The following is a 17,420-nucleotide window of genomic DNA, read 5'->3' as shown; positions in this document are numbered from 1 at the left end:
TGTTCTGGCAATTGTAAGAAAGACAGGCAAATGTATTGTGTTAAATGCAATGTACATGAAATTACAATGGTTGAGCAATAGTTGCCTTATAGAAATTAATACTTTGAAACAATATGTCAGACTATTTCATTCTTACCTTTGTAGGCAGATGCAGAGGACCCTCATTTCCCACTGATTCAGAACAAGACTAAGTTCAAGCTGTGGGTTGATTCTAATTACCTCAAAGGCAATTTTATTTTTGATGCTTAAATGTTAATAAATAAAAGTCACTGAAACACAAATGCCAGAAATTAAGTCATCATTAGTTTTCTAGAAATCAAAGTGAACTGTGTTGGCTCATTATATTCCATGAGGTTTTTAAAGCAGTCACTCAGCCTCCCCTGCATCCATTTATAATGCACTGTCTGGATTTGGATGCTGCCACTGTATCTGTTTTGGATGATACATAGTATGGAAAACCTTTCCACTGAAGATGGGTTACAGTTTCTGACCCATCTGAACTTAGTGTTGAATCTCTGTTTTAGCTGGTCACTATCTGTTTTAAATGGACACCAATGGAAAATTTCCCTTGAGAGTATGTTAGAGGGAACAAATTGGATCCTGTAAGAATTACTCAACAGGTTACAGTATAACATCCATGATTTTAGCAGGTTGAATCTTGTGCACATGCAGTGATTCCGGGGGAAGAGGAAGGTTGAAGGAGAGGACTGAGATCTTTGTGGGGTTTTTTTTTGGTTTTTAATTGGTGGGTCTTTTTTGTTTTGCCATATTTTTAAATTGTTTCAGTCTGGACAGTAAAAGTCAGTTATATATTTTTCACTTTTCTGTATAATGACTAGGATTTTTATGAATATTTTTGTCTTAAAACACACCTTGAGATTCAACAAACTTCTGCAATTGGCTTTCAACTATAGCAGTGACTTATCTATTTGTCATTTTCCTTGTTCAATGATTTATTGGATCTAAGTAATTTTGAACGGTTGTACATTCTGAAAAAGCTATTTCAGAGTAGCTTCTTAACATTCAAGGGACAACATCCTTTAAGATTTCACTTCCTCTGTTGCTATTGAATAGTCTCATCATGTGATTTATGTGATGAATGCTTTCTGTTTCATTATATTCTGCAGATGTAAAATCTAATCCACCTTTTTCACCAGTTGCCATTTCTTACATTGTGCCTCACTCATACTTCAAACTCTGATTCTTCTGGTTTTTGAAGACAAGATGTTCATTGTTTAATTTCAGGATAGGGTAGTTCCAATACAGAAAATTATCTGTATCAACAGAGTCCATTCTGTGTGTGAATTGATGGAATTTTATAAATCTTCTTGTCCTACTGAGATAAAGTACCCATTCTTTTTTTCAGGCTTGGAACTGTAGGTGACAGAAAAGAGGGAAAGTACTCAGAGTATTTGTAGTGAAAATAACAGCTTGCAGTGGAGTTATTCTAACGCATTTCTTTATATTCTCATGCCATGGCTCTGAGAAAGGCAAAAATGTCTTTATGATATTTGCAAGATTTCAGTCAGTTACCTGTATAGCTGACCAGTTTCCTCTTTAGGAAAAAGTTAATTTGAGCTTGGACCACAGATACTGAATTGAGACTTTCAGATCTGGAAGAAATTTCACAGTAATACATGGATAAAGTCCTGTTGATTTAGCAGGAATCCAGTAGTGTCAGGTGCAAAAAGGAATTAAGATTGCCTCTTACCTGAATTTCTGCCACCAGTCTGCATGGAGGGACTTCAGAGTTTTGCGAACTGTTTGCTCTGCATTTCTAATTGGTAATTCCGTGTCACTACTGGCATGATTAACCCAAAACTTGTAGAATACTATCTTATTACATGATATTTTGAAAGAGTAAAAACTTCTTTTCAGTTATCTCCAAGAATCTAATATCTGTGTTGTTCAGCTGTAATTAATAATAGAATTTAGATTGTTAGCTTTATGAATTCATAAGTAATTCAGTCAGCCCTTGGCCAAGATGAGGGCTCTGAATTTGAAATTGAGTCTTCTTTTGCTGTTACCAGCCACCTGGGGTTGGCATTTCTGAAGAAGTAACTTGATAATTCCCTGCGTGCTTTCTAGAAGCATGTTCTGAGGGCTATACACATTCCTCTTTTGCGCTGTGGTAGAGGAGAAGAAATTGAACATTATGCCCAATAGATGAGGAGCCAGGAAATTGTTCTTCCTACAAAAGTATACTCATTCTCTCTTTTTTGTTATCAGGCCTTTTCTCCTTTGTGATAGATGTGCTACCCGGACTCCTGTTATATCATTTCTTTATCAATGCCGTAATGTTACAATAGTGATTGTTTCTGCAGAGTTACAAAGAGGGAATAATGTGAATCACTGACTCCAGTCCCCAGCGATTTCAGGTGACCTTATATAAAGACAAATACATGTCAAAGTGTCCACAGTATGACTACTGTATATCTTGTCCTAACCAAAACCAACCTATAAAACACCGCAGAACTCTATCGCAAACCAAAGACCATAGCACAGAGGGTCAGGGACCAGAAGAAAACTCAAAACAAAACCCCAAACTAAAACCACTTAAATTACATAAAGGGATTCAGAGCATTTAGAAGATCATGTCTTCAGTTTCTGCAACAGGAAGGAATTTTTAATGTCAAAATGCACAGTCAAAGTTATTAAGGAGGGACTCTAGCTTATAGAAATGCCTAAACTTTCAAGATTATGGCCTTGTCTTTACATGTTGCTCTTTCTGTCCCTGATTTGTATTTTCTGACCTACAGCTTCTCCATAAAGATATTCAGAATTTTAGAAGTGTCATTTCATGATTTTATTGGATCACTGTTACATGGCAATGTCATTATGACTTCAAGTATTTGTGTAATCAGTTCAACTGTAGTCACTCTTGCTTCCAGGGAGATTTTGCTATGTATATGTAAAAAATACTTTTCTGTCTTTTTTTGAAGGGGTGGGAGGGGGGATGCTCTGAGTTTGGTCTACTGTATTTTATATTTTTTGATCAAAGGATATATTAACATTACTTCCTTCAGCATTATTTCTTCTTTTCTGGCTATGTCTGTTTCTGGCATCTGTCTCCTAACCCATCTTTGTTTCTGAACATAAGAATAATGCCTTTAAAATGACACAGTCAAGGTACTTTATAATTTTCCAGATCTACTTTATTGTGTGTTGCTTATGACTGTTCCTTCCTAACTTGAAATAAAATCTTTCTCCGTGATGATAACCTATTGTCTTTATAGTTCACCCAAAATAACTGGTTGTTGAAGTTCATCTCATGAGACTGACAGAATATTTTATTTAATAAAATATAAATTAATTTTATTGAGTAAAAAACATAACAAATGGCATGGGTTTGCAAAATAATATAAAGAAGAAAGGAAACCAAATTTTGTGCCCTGCTAAACTTGACAGTGTTCCTTTAGCAGTATCCTCTTTTTACATTGGTGTAGTTTTCTTAATGTTATCTGTATCTGAGACTTTACCATTGCATCCTCTTATTCTGTGTAAAAGCTGGCTGTAAGGACAACAGAATTCTGACTTTGATATTGAAACAAGTTTAGCAAAAATATCAAGACCAATAACTTATCTTTCTACTTTCCCCTCCCTTTTCCAGACCACACACTGTTATATGTTTCAGCTGAGATCCATGACACTTGCTTTCAATTATTTCCAAAGAATTTTTGTTAGATACAGATACTGTCTTAATCTAAAATAAAAAAGTTTTTTTCTGCAGCTGCCAACTAAGTGAACAAGCTAAGACTTTTACTATTAGTACAGGCACTCTCAAAAATAAATAATTGCTTAAAGTTCAGCCTTGTGTGAATTTGTATTAAACCTTTTGGTTTTTAAGTGTTGCACTAAACCATTCTAAAGTTGGTTTTAGTCATGACAAAGTTGAGGACATTTCCATTAAAGGAGTCAGGAAGGAATTTAAGACACTACACTATAATAAACATAACCTTTTGAGGCCTCATTAATTTTTTTTTTTTTTTAATAAGAAAATAAGTTGGGAAAACTGCATAATAGCTGTGCTAAACTGAGTATCACGTCAGCCAGGAAACAGAATTCTTTAGTCATAATTCACTCCTGTTGATAATGCTTTTAGTAAGTATCAAAATCCCATTTTCTTTGTTGCCTCATAAAGATGATTAGCATGTAAGAAATTTAGCAACTATAATAAATTTTTCTCTCGATTACCTCTAATAAACATAGATGTCCCCAAATAATTACAGAATTATTTCAAAACACTGAGTTAAAAATACATTTATGGTGGAACTGATAGATTATCACTCTGAAAATAGCAAATAAGTGGAAACATTTCAAGGTGACTGTCAGCATGGAGTCATAGTATAGAACTTCTTCCAAATATTTGTTCCTGTGGGTTACTGAAACATATATTTCTCTGTGTTACTGTTCTTTTTATACATTTTTATTTTGAAAGAAGGCAATGCAATATCCTTGTGTTTCATAACCTCTGTTGCAGCTGGGGAGGATAATGCGTGGACCATTTATGAAGTTTGTAGCCCATGCAGCCTCTTTCACCATTTTTCTTGGTCTACTTGTCATGAATGCAGCTGACAGATTTGATGGCACCAAACTCCGACCTAATGAAACAACAGGAAATGTAAAACAGCTCTTTAGGATGAAAACATCCTGTTTCTCATGGATGGAGATGCTCATCATTTCTTGGGTAATAGGTAAAGATTAATTTTCGATTAAATTTTTCTTGCTATGATTTCAGTGAAGCTGAACCCAATTTAATCCTTTGCTATTAATGTTATGTGTAAAAATTGCAACAAAGGGAGTTTATTAACTGGCTGCATTCCCACATTGGCCTCATGTTTCTTATTGGATGTCAGCAGGGTTCACATGTGTCTAGTTAATCACAAACATTCAGGTTAAGGACTTAGGCGAAATCCACACCATCTGAATATGAATGAATGCAGTTTTATGAATATCAAAGGAAAGTCTCTACCAGTGTTCTGGGGTTTTTTGAGTCAGGCTGTGTCAACTCCCAAGGGGAAAGATTTCCACATGATGGGCCAAGTTTTTTTGTGTCCAATTGTTTCCTTCTGCTAAGATACTTTTGCAGGTATGCCCGCAGAATTAATAGTGTACAGCTGAATGTATTATTGACAAAGAAGAAGAAGAATATAGACCCTGAATATTTAGCAGCAGATTTTTCCATCCCAACATAGGGATGAAATTAAATCTGTGAATTGTACTCTGAGCTGACCCATTCAGTTCAGTGATGCAGTGCTGTTCAGCATCAGAACTTCAGGACAGGCCTTCAAAATTATTTTAGCTGTTTGAATCTTATTTACAAGTCATAATACCATTTATTTCAATGGAGGTTAGATGCCCAAATATTTTAAGGATTTGGATTCTGGTTGTTAGTTAAGTCTATAATATGTGAGAGTTAAATTCAAGCTAAGGAAAATCTGTTTTCATTCAAGCATTTACGCGTTTAAAATATTTTGCTTTTATGAGCTCTCCGTGATTAAAATTGGAGCCATTTGCACACCAACTAATTCTTATAGATTTAAAAGACATTGTCAACATTTATTTATTTCATCGTAACGCTGTTTATAAATTAATATAAACATGTATGATAAGAATAATACGTCACTTAGATTTCCAAATATTCTATAAATATCAGTGGTTTCATCTGATAATAAAGGAGTAAATAAATTTCCTAATTTGAAGGTCTAATTAGCTAATTTAATCTATTTTTGTTATTTTGGTGTCACGTGTAAGATGGTTTATGAAAAATTGATTTGGTTCATACAGATGTAACACTGACTTATTGCTGTAATTAACATTATAATTGTCCTTATCTGAAAAGGATGAAAAGTTCCTTCAGATAATTTGATAAGGGCAAAAAATAGTGACATTATTCCAATTCAGAGTTTTATTAACTCTCTTTACAATCCTAGAAATGTAGTTTATGCTTAAATAAATTTGATCTTGAAAAGAAGAATGTTTTGCTCAATAAAAAGCATAAACTAATAAAAACCCATAAACTAATACTGTAGTTCTATATTTTATTATTAAGGGAGAATAATTAGGAATAAGAGAGATACCTTTGCCCTATTGAAGAAGCATTAGGTCTGATTCTTAACTCTCATACTCATTTGTCACATATATTTGCAATTTCAGTAAAAGAGGCTGTATCCAGGGCACTCCATAAATAAGATGTGAGTTCTGCTATTAGTTCTATCCCTGCTATATGATCATGCTAGAGCATTTCTGCTCTTTCCAGCTCTTCCTGTCTGTAACAGATCATAATACTCACATCCCATTCTTCTCTTTGAAAACTTTTGTAGTTGTACGGGAAAAAACAGTGTGAAAGATTATTATTACCCACATGAGAAAGAAGTATTGGAATGTATATGAATTGGCAGGTTCAAGGATTTTAGTTTGTGCTCAAACTCCCACTGATTAAAATTGGTTTGTTTGAGCTCAACCAAGAACATCTCCTATACATAGTAAAATATCAAATAAAATAAACATGAAGATAAAAGAACATACCGTTTTCTCTGTTATGTCTGTATACAGGTATGATATGGTCTGAATGTAAAGAAATTTGGTCTCAAGGTCCAAAGGAGTACCTTTTTGAGTTATGGAATATGCTTGATTTTGGTATGTTAGCAATTTTTGCAGCATCATTCATAGCAAGGTTTATGGCATTTTGGCATGCATCCAGAGCCCAGAACTTCGTTGATGCAAATATGAAAGATCTGACAAGTCCAACGCTGGAGCCCAACATAAAATACTACACCTTAGGTAAGTTGATTGCACATGATTAAGATTTACTTCTTGGGCCAAGATGAATTTATTTTCTGTTAATAAGTCTCCAATACTTTAGTTCCACAATGTACTGCCTAAGAAATTCCTACCCCTTTTTCTCATCCCTGCTATCTGATCACAGTTCACTTGGCTATACTCATGCATCTCTTTGAGGTCTGTTTTAGACATCAGGCACTGAAATGTTCTAAGATGAAAATAACCCCACAGTCACCCCCCCCCCTTTCAAGACTTATTTTAATCCAGGTCATTTCATCTGTTCAGTTACACAATGCTATTCTGCAAACATTTGTGTTGGCACAACTGCAAACGTGGTGTACTGTAATGCAGGGGCAGAACTAAGCAATGAGATGCAGGGATTTCTTAAACCTGCTTTGCCAACATAACCAATATATCTTTTATACATTCTTTGCTCAGAGACTCTGTTATATTATTTTAATATTTCTCAGTCCACTCTCTACCCATAAGAGAAAAATATTAATAAACTTGCTTGGCATATATGACAAGTGACTAGAAGCTATTTTGCCCAAATGAGAAAAAATTAAGCTCTGTTTACTTGTCTTCACTCTCAACACCACCACATCTCTCTTCCCTTTATTAGATATTTTTCTCTAGATAATAAATTACATCAGTTTCTATCTCTATTCCATGCGTCAAATACTATTCCTGATAAGCTTACATTTCTTCATTATCTAGGCTGTAGAAAAAGCAGAGCAATTAATATATATTCTGAAATCCATTAAATTGTAACCTTATAAATTTTACTGGAAAGCTACAAATTTCACATAAGTTATATAAGCAGCTAGTTAAATATTAATTCAGCTTTCAGTAACACCCACTTGAAGAATTTGCAAACAGGGACTGTTATTTATGTTCACAGTTTCTGGGTATGACAAGCACAAGTCTCATAACTCATTCATACTATATAGTACTGTATCATTTAGCGAGGCAGTTTCCATTGACTTTAGTCATGAGTTGTGACTTTGTAATGCACTTAAGCAAAGTCAAGCCATTTTTTAGTTTATGCAGGTACACTGATCTGCTTGGAGGACATCTACGTATAGTAGAGCTAACATGGATAATATTAATAGTGAACATTTCATGCCACAGGTTTTATTATAGGCTATCAAACACAACTTGGTGGCCACCAGGTTGAACATGAGCAGCAATGGGCCCTTGTGGCAAAGGTGGCCAGTGGTATCCTGGGCTGCACTAGGCAAAGCATTGCCAGCATGTGGAGGGAGGGATGTTGTCCTTGCCCTCTCCTCAGCACTGCTGAGGCCACACCTGGAGAATTGTGTCCATTTCTGGGCTCCTCCATACAAGAGAGACATGGACATACTGGAGAGAAGGGCCAGTGAAGGGCCATGAAGATGATGAAAGGACTGGAGCATCTCTTCTAAAAGGAAAGTCTGAGAGAGCTGGGACTGTTCAGCCTGGAGAAGAGAAGGCTTAGGAGGGATCTCATCAGTGTATACACATACCTGAAGGAAGGGTGCAAAGAGAACAGAGCCAGTGGTGCCCAGTGCCAGGACCAGTCACAATGGGCATCAACTAAAACACAGGAGATCCCTCTGGACACCAAGAAATGGTTTTTTACTTTGAGGGTGACTAAGCACTGACACAGGTTGCCCAGGGAGGTGGTGGAGTCTCCATCCTTGGAGATACTCACGTGCCATATGGACATGACCCTGAGCAACAGGTTCTAGCTGGACCTGCTGTAGCAGGAGTGCTGAACCAGATGGCCTCCAGAGGCCCCTTCCCACCTCAAGCTTTCTGTGATAATACAACTAATCTGGAAACCTAAAAGACATCTGGCAACTAGCCCATACTGAAACATCTGACATCTTTGATTTTAGTGATCCATGAAATCTAAGGTAAAGCTAGCATAGGTATGTCTGTTTATGTGAAAATGTGCAGACTTTTGCCATACAGACATTTTCTCATTTGAATATAGTGTGTAATAGGCTATACAGTGAGGAGCTCAACAAACAAAAAAATGTGCACATACCTGCAAGAAACAAAGAGCAGCTAGCAAGTCAATGAATGTGCTAACTAGCCTTGTAATACCTAAAACCAGAGTTATCCACTGCTTTGTCATGATACAGGAGTATTGATATGGCAGTAAGTTCCTTGAAGAATATTGTTTTCTGATGTATCCATTTTGAATAATGCTCAGCATCACTGGGTATTAGAAAGCTGTATAAATCGTAGACTTTTTATTAAATGAATATATGTTACTTAACATCTCAAATTACTATTTTTCCAAATGCCAGTGATTGCCTTCTTTGCACTATAATTTTTTTTCTTTCATTTTGTGGCTTTACAGCAGAGTAAACACAGATAACAACATTCTCCTGGGATGTAGGACCCATCCCAGGTAAACCTTTTCTCTCTGCCTGAAGCACAGTAGTGAATTGTATTTAAGACTTCTGAGTCATCAGAGAATACCTTAATCTCCAGCAAGGAAGTATTCATAGAATCATAGAATAGTTTGGGTTGGAAGGGACCTTGAAAGGTCATCCAGTTTCAACCTCCTGCCATGGGCAGGGACACCTTCCACTAGCCCAGGTTGCTCAAAGCCCCGTCCAACCTGGCCTTGAACACTGCCAGGGAGGGGGCAGCCACAGCTTCTCTGGGCAACCTGTGCCAATGTCTCACCACCCTTACAGGAAGTAATTTCTTCCTTATAGCTAATCTAAATCTATCATCTTTCAGTTTAAAGCCATTACCCCTCATCCTGTCTCTACAGGCCTTTGTAAAAAGTCCCTCTCCATCTTTCCTGTAGGCCCCCTTTAAGTACTGGAAGGCCACTATAAGGTCTCCACAGAGCCTTCTCTTCTTCAAGACTGAACAACTCTGACTCTCTCAGCCTGTCCTCATAGGGGTGGTGCTCCAGCCCCCTGATCATCTTCATGGCCTCCTCTGGACCTGCTCAAGCAGGTCCATGTCCTTCTTACATTGGGGGGCCCCAGAGCTGGACACAGTGCTGCAGGTGGGGTCTCACAAGAGAAGAGAGGGGGAGAATCCCCTCCCTTGACCTGTGGGCCACACTTCTTTTGATGCAGCCCAGGACATGTTTGGCTTTCTGGGCTGTGAGCGCACATTGCAGGCTCATGGTCAGTTTTCCATCCACTAATACCCCCAAGTCCTTCTCCGGAGGGCTGCTCTCAATCCATGCCCTGCCCAGCCTGTATTTGTGCATGGGATTGCTCCAAACCCACGTGCAGGACTTTGCACTTGGCCTTGTTGAACTTCATGAGGTTTGCACAGACCCACCTCTGAAGCCTGTCAAGGTCCCTCTGGATGGCACATCCCTTCACCCCAGCGTGTCAACTGCACCATGCAGCCTGGTGTCATTGGCAAACTTGCTGAGGGTGCACTCAATCCCACTGTCCATGTCACCAACAAAGATGTTAAACAGCTCTGGTCCCAATACTGGTCCCTGAGAAACACCACTCGTCACTGGTCTCCGCTCAGATATTGAGTCATTGACTGCAACTATTTTGAGCGCAACCACCCAGCAAATTCTTCATCCACAAAGTGGTGCATACATCAAATCCTTGTCTATCCAATTTAAGAGACAAGGATATCATGCAGGACAGTGTCAAACACCTTGCACAAGTCCAGGTAGATGATGTCAGTTGCTCTTCCCTTCTCCATCAGTGCTGTAACCCCATCGTAGGCCACCAAATCTGTCAGGCATGATTTGCCCTTAGTGAAGCCATGTTGGCTGTCACCAATCACCTCCTTGTTTTCCATGTGCCCTAGCATAGGTTCCAGAAGTATCTGCTCCATGATCTTCCCAAACACAGAGGTGAGTCTGACTGGTCTGTAGTTCCCTGGATCTTCCTTTTTTTTTCCTTTTATAAAAATAAGGGTTATGTTTCCACTATTCCAGTCAGTGAGAACTTCACTGGACTGCCATGACTTCTCAAATATGGACAGTGGCTTAGCCACTTCATCCACCAGTTTCCTCAGGACCCACAGATGCATCTCTTCAGGTCCTGTTGTTGTGCACTTTCAGGTTCCTCGGATGGTCTTATCTCCAACAGTTGGTGGATCTTCACTCTCCCAGTCTCTGCCTTTGCTTTCTGTGTCTTGGGCAGTATGACTGGAACACTTACTAGTGAAGACTGAGGCAAAAAATTCATTGAGCCTTCTCCATATCCTGGGTAAACAGGTCTCCTATTTCCTTCTGGAGAGGGCTAACATTTTCCCTATTCTTCCTTTTATCATTGACATACCCATAGAAGCTTTTCTTGTTGCCCATGACATCCCTGGACAGATTTAATTCTATCAGGGCTTTGGCTTTCCTAACCCGATCCCTGGCTGCTTGGGCAATTTCTCTGTATCCCTCTTAGGCTATTGGTCCTTGCTTCCACCTCTGTAGGCTTCCTTTCTGTGTTTGAGTTTGTCCAGGAGCTACTTGCTCATCCATGCAGACCTCCTGGTGGTCTTACCCCACTTCCTCTTTGTTAGCATGGACAGCTCCTGAGTTTGAAGGAGGTGATCCTTGAACAAGAACCAACTTTTTTGACCATCTACCCTCCAGGGCTTTATCCCATGCTACTCTGCCAGGCAGATCCCTGAACAGACCAAAATCAGCTCTCCTGAAGACCAGGGTAGTGAACTTGCTGTGCACCCTTCTCTCTGCTTCAAGGATGTTGAATTCCACCATTTCATGACCACTGCAGCCAAGGCTGCCCTTGAGCTTCACACTCCCCACCAGCCCCTCCTTGTTGGTGAGAACAAGGTCAAGCATAGCACCTCTCCTCATTGACTTATCCACCATTTGCAGAAGGAAGTTACCATCAACGCATTCCAAGAACCTCCTGGCTTGCTTATGCCCCGCTGTGTTGTCCCTCCAGCAAATATTTGGGTGATTAAATTCCCCCATGAGGACCAGGGCTTGTGAACGTGAGGCTTTTCCTATCTGTCTGTAGAGGTCCTCATTTGCTCAGTCTTCCTGGTGGGGTAGCCTGTAGCAGACCCCTACTATAATGTCACCCGTTCCTTCCCTCCCTTTAATGCTGACCCTTAATCTCTCAGTCAGCTCCTTATCCTTTGCCTGGATGATTGTGAAGGGTATTGCTTTGGTTTTCTTCTTTTGACACTTTCCTGTAAATATTGCTTTAAGTACAGGTTTGAACCTGAATGTTCTCCTCTGCAGTTGAATGTGATCACTGTCAAACAACAGTGTCACATTAACTCTGATTGAGAGGACGTTCAAGTAATTCACAGAAGTGAATTAGCTTCAACTGAAGAGATTGATAGAAATGATGGTAGAAAAGGTGATGGAAATAGGTGTTTGATGTATGCTCTGAGTAAAAAGATGCAGTAAAGTAGAGAAACATTCCCACAGTTCTGTAATTGTGGATGGCATTTAATGATTCCAGATCCCCACATCTAAACAGTTCATTTTGGGTAGCTCAAACAAATAATTTTTCTAATTTAATTTGTTCGGTTTTCATCACTTGGCACTGTAAGCTGAATTTTACTTAAATTCTCTAATAGGCTGGGATTAAACTCCCAAAGTTACCTCAGTGATTTTACAGCCCACCTTTATAATCAATACAGTGGAACTGTGGAATGGTTTTAGTGCTACCTGGCTCAATACAATTGGCTAAACAGAAGTGACTACTGCTGTTTGAGTTGCTCAAGGTTTTTTCCCTCACCTCCAGCTGCTGTTCCAAAAAGACCTCCCACAGATCTGTACAGACATCTTGAAATACTGACAGAAATTCTCATCTTTTGTTTCTAGCCAGAATAAACTGGGATCCGTCTGATCCTCAGATCATATCTGAAGGCCTGTATGCAATTGCAGTAGTATTAAGTTTCTCCAGAATAGCCTACATCTTACCAGCTAACGAAAGCTTTGGACCACTGCAGATATCACTTGGCAGAACTGTGAAAGACATCTTCAAGTTCATGGTGATATTTATAATGGTGTTTGTGGCTTTCATGATAGGCATGTTTAATCTCTATTCCTACTATCTGGGGGCAAAACAAAATGAAGCATTCACAACGTAAGTACAACTGATTAAACTGTTATGATTGTGGACTATTTTTTATGGGAAGTTGGCTGTTTGCATTGTATGTATTAAATTTACTAATTGTTTTATAAAGTTTGCATCTCAAAAATTTCTTCATCTTGGATTAAGTAGTAATTTTCTCTGTTGTTCTGGTGCTTAAAGGATATATTTGAAATCAGAAAATGAGCTGTCGATCCCAACAATACTATGATAAATCAGGAAAGACAAGCTGGGAAGGTGAGAAATAGTTGCCTTATATGTGAGAGAGCAGCCAGAACGCCTGTACCTCTGCCTAGGGATAGGTGATGAGCCAATGAGAGCTTATAGCTCAGGATTAGAGGAAAGACCAGCATGGGTGATGTAGTGCATGTCTGCTACAGAATGCCTGATCAGGAAAAGGAAGTACATGAGATCTTCTTCAGGCAAGTGGAAGAAGCCTCACACTTGCAGACCCTGGTGCTCATGGGGATTTTTAACCACCCTGATATCTGCTGGAGGAAAAATACAGCAGGGCACAAGGAATCCAGGAGGTTTCTGGATGGCATTGACAATAAATTCCTGACACAGGTGATGGAGGTGCTGATGAAGAGAGGAGCTTTATGACACCTGAGTTTTACAAGCAAGGAAGAACTGTTTGAGTATGTGAAGGCTGGGAGCAGCCTTGACTGGTTCAGATGGTGGAGTTCAGGTTCCTGCGAAGAGAGAAGGCAGCAAATAGCAGGACCACAACTCCAGACTTCAGGAGAACAGACTTTGGGCTGTTCAGGAAAAAATCTTGTGGGATAAGGCCCTGGAGAGAAGGGCAGTCCAGGGAAGCTGATTGATTTTTGAGAATTGCCTTTTCAGTGCTCAAGATTGGTCCATCTCAATGGGCAGGACATCAAGCAAACTTGTCAGGAGGTCTGTGTGGATGAAAGAGAGTGACTGATAGGCCAGCAGGTTGTAATGCCGTTCAGAAGGACCTCGACAGGTTGGAGAAATGATCTGACAGGAACCTTGTGAAGTTCAACACAGGGAAATACCATGTTCTGCCCCTAGGGAGGAAGGACCCCAGGCACCGGGACAGGCTGGGGCTGACCAGCTGGAAAGCAGCTTGGCAGAAAACCACCTGGGGGGTCCTGATGGACACCAAGTTGACTGTGAGCCAGCAACCTGCCCTTGTGGCAAAGCAGACCAACAACCTCCTGGGCCATGTTAGGCTGGGCAGGCTTAAAGAAGACCAGAAGTATCACAGACCCCTTACACAGCCCTATACGTATGTCAGATGACCTGGCAGTGCAATCTGTATTAGCACTCCGTGCACAGGGCTTGTTCACAGAGTTCAGGGACTTTGGGACATAGGCTGGTCAGACCCTGGACCTGCAGGACAGCATCCTGCCTGTGAGGGTGATTGGCACCAGCACTTCAGAGTGCAGCGGCTCCCTGCAGCCTGTGGAGCAAGGCTGGTGCCTCTGACAAGTGCCACTCTCATCTGTAACTGAAGCAGGCTAATCACTACCGTGTGATACACATTGTAAAATATTTGTAATTTAATTTAGACAACTCCATATATTCTCACCATTAAAAAAAAAAATAAATCTAATCCCTTTTTAAAGCTCTGGCTCCCTGTAGTTGCCAATGGTAATAACCTATTCCATTTTGAGAGGAGAAAATACATTCCCCTTTTTTTCTTTGACTATTTTCTTGATTATTCTTTTTTTCTTCTTCCACCATAAGAATAGAAATTCTGAATTTCTCTGTCAGGAGTTATTTGGTATACATTTGTCATGCATCTCATTTCTAGCTGTGATTTAAAGATAAATAACTTCAGCGGGAACTTATTCTTTTCCATGCTCTGCAGCCCTTACCCACTTAATTTCTGGCTGTCATGATATTCAAGCTGTACCTGTTACGAAGTATATTCAGCCAGGAAGCAAACTGGGCCAAGAGAAAAAAAATTGTTACTACTTTTTTAGTATTATTTGATCACACCATAGATAAATTACCTAAAGCTACGACTCACAGATGGAATACTGATAAAATATTGTAAGTAGAGAAGTAAATTCACTACTAAAAATTAAACATTTCTTTTAACTTTTTTTTTTTTTTTTTTTTTTAAACAATAATGCAACAAAATCCAAAATGTGCTTTGCAATGCTACTTCATTTTTGGACAAGCGGAACTGAGATCTCTTCTTCAAAGCAAGGGGAAATATATTTTTAAACAGGTGGAGATAGATAGGAAAAGATACCTCAGTGGATTGGATTTATGTTTATGCAAATATATATATATAAAATTATTAAGAGGAAATACATGTATTTAAATGAACTGACTTGGAAAAAAAATCAGTATCCCCACACCATGGCTTATTGCCTTTACCTTGAATTTGTGGGATAGTGAAAACTCAACTGGAAGGTTGTGGTCTGTGAGACTCATTCTTTGAAAAATACTGATTTGCAGTCAGACATCCTGTCTTCTTCACAGTTTCAAAATGTTATATTAATGGTGAAATAATTCATACTAAGTGAACTAATGGTGCAGTTAAAATGAAGTATCTACGGTGATTTTTTTTTTTTATGTGCATTCACATTACCAGCAAGCATGTAGCATATAGATTAAAGTAGTTAACAAGTGAATTGTAATATTCTTTTGAGGATATAATAATAATAATAATAATATAAGTCCTAAACTGAATCAGATGGTTTTATTTTCAATCTTAAATATTAGGAATCTCATATTATGAAACAGCCTGTACCTATGAAATTAGATAGTCTACTTGTTCTGCATAATATCACTATGGTAGAGTTCTACATTATGATAATGGAAAAATTTGTACACTGTATAAAAATGGTAGCTGGCAATTTATACAATAAGAATATACAGCTTTTCTTCAGTAACATATGCGTGTGTTCAATTTCTCCTTTTAGTGTTGAAGAAAGTTTCAAGACATTGTTCTGGGCTATATTTGGACTCTCGGAAGTTAAATCAGTTGTCATCAATTATAAACACAAATTTATTGAAAATATTGGTTATGTCCTTTATGGAGTCTATAATGTTACCATGGTCATTGTCTTACTGAACATGCTTATTGCAATGATCAACAGCTCATTCCAGGAAATTGAGGTAAAATTCCATTTATGGTGAAATATCACCACATTTACTGTTATACCCAATTGTCTAAATCACCTGAAAATTTTCTTGTTGACATCTTATTTAAGAAAAGTAACAGATAGGCTTTTGGAATATATTAGGAGAAAATACTAAGTCCACTGTACATTTTTATTATAAAATACCTGGAAATTGCGCAGTTGCATGTGCTTGCAATAGTAAGAATTAGACTGGACTAAGAAACTTCTAGTGAACTGTGTTATGTCCCTGAAGAGGATGTGTGACTTCTTTGTTGATCTTTGCCTCATTTGTAGTTCCTATTTGAGTAGCATGCCTCTTGCTGTGAGAATGTTCTCACTCCTATGCCTTGACCTTGCAAGCAAGTCTGTAATATGCTGTTTTCTTCTTTTATTTAAACTGTTGCTCTAGTCAACTGCAGTGAACAAAACTTTACTTGACAAAGTAAAGGGCTACTGAAAATCAGCATGAACTGTTGTATGCTGTGGAAAACAACAGGCTAAATCATTATCATTGTTTAATAAAAAAAGGAAGCAGGTCTTCAGGAGCTAGGCCACCTCAGCCTTTCCCAGGTGATGCCCTTGCCACAAAGCAGCAGACTCAGGTTTCACACCTCTCTGGTCCCAGGTTCTGGGCTCTGGTTTGGGACTGTAGCATTGTTCAGCTTGGGCAAGAGCAACACATGTTCTCTAGGGAGTTTCAGATTCTTCTAACTCAGGAGGCCATCAGGTTCACAGCAAATAAAACCAAGCTACTATCTGAAAATATGGTCACTGGATACAAAGAGCTTCTATAAACAGCTACAGCGGTACGGAGTCATGTCCTTGAACATAACTTAGGTCCTTTCCGCAGAAACACTATTAAACTTTACATGGAGGAATAAAGTGCATGTTTTGACTATCGTAAATGTTAAACATAAACCATGATGATGATACCATACCTGATTTAATCATATATCCCAGCAAACGGAAAGGATTAGGTAAAAATCACCCAATCTTTTCCAACTTCATGTTTAACGTAATAGAATAAAGTTTTAATTTAAAATTCTGATACTATGTCTTCTTCACAAAAAGATAATAGACTAATTGCTACAGAAGAGACCAATAAGAAATCAGAGTTTTTAGTCTCATTGAGAGATTGTTATGTTAACATAGGATTTTTCAATTTTATTTCCAGACCATGAGAGTGTTCCAAGAAGGCAACTACTCAGTGAAGCCCTAGAGCGGGTGAATTTGAGTGTTGCCATGAAGCTTTAACTTAAGCATTGTATTGCTTTTAAGTCAGAGCTCTCCTTCTAATCAGTGTGTTTACAAAGAGAACAAGAGATGTGGTTTTGTGATCCTGTATTGCAGACTATTAGCAGTCACTCTGCAGTAGCCAATGTTTAAATCAAATCCACTTTGCTCTTCTGTAATTGCATTATTTAAATGGACTAATGAGAACAGTCCCACTCACTGAAATTTAGTTTTCACATAA

At 38.6% G+C, this 17,420-nt stretch overlaps 1 protein-coding gene across 2 annotated transcripts in view; it reads left to right on the top strand.

The window, feature by feature from the left end:
• TRPC6 (transient receptor potential cation channel subfamily C member 6) overlaps positions 1–17,420 on the top strand; it is a 41,112-nt gene that overhangs the window by 11,596 nt on the left and 12,096 nt on the right. For both annotated transcript variants that reach the window (XM_026858299.1, XM_026858305.1), the window contains exons 4-7: positions 4,481–4,694; positions 6,556–6,783; positions 12,569–12,833; positions 15,746–15,941. In XM_026858299.1, coding sequence (XP_026714100.1) covers positions 4,481–4,694; positions 6,556–6,783; positions 12,569–12,833; positions 15,746–15,941 — 903 coding nt within the window. The remainder of the gene's footprint in view (positions 1–4,480; positions 4,695–6,555; positions 6,784–12,568; positions 12,834–15,745; positions 15,942–17,420) is intronic.

This window comes from Athene cunicularia (assembly GCF_003259725.1).
Source record: "Athene cunicularia isolate RWA chromosome 1 unlocalized genomic scaffold, athCun1 chr1_part1, whole genome shotgun sequence".
In the NCBI taxonomy this organism is placed as follows: Eukaryota; Metazoa; Chordata; class Aves; order Strigiformes; family Strigidae; genus Athene; species Athene cunicularia.
The sequence above is the reverse complement of the archived record's forward strand: the minus strand, read 5'-3'. Positions and strand labels throughout refer to the sequence as shown.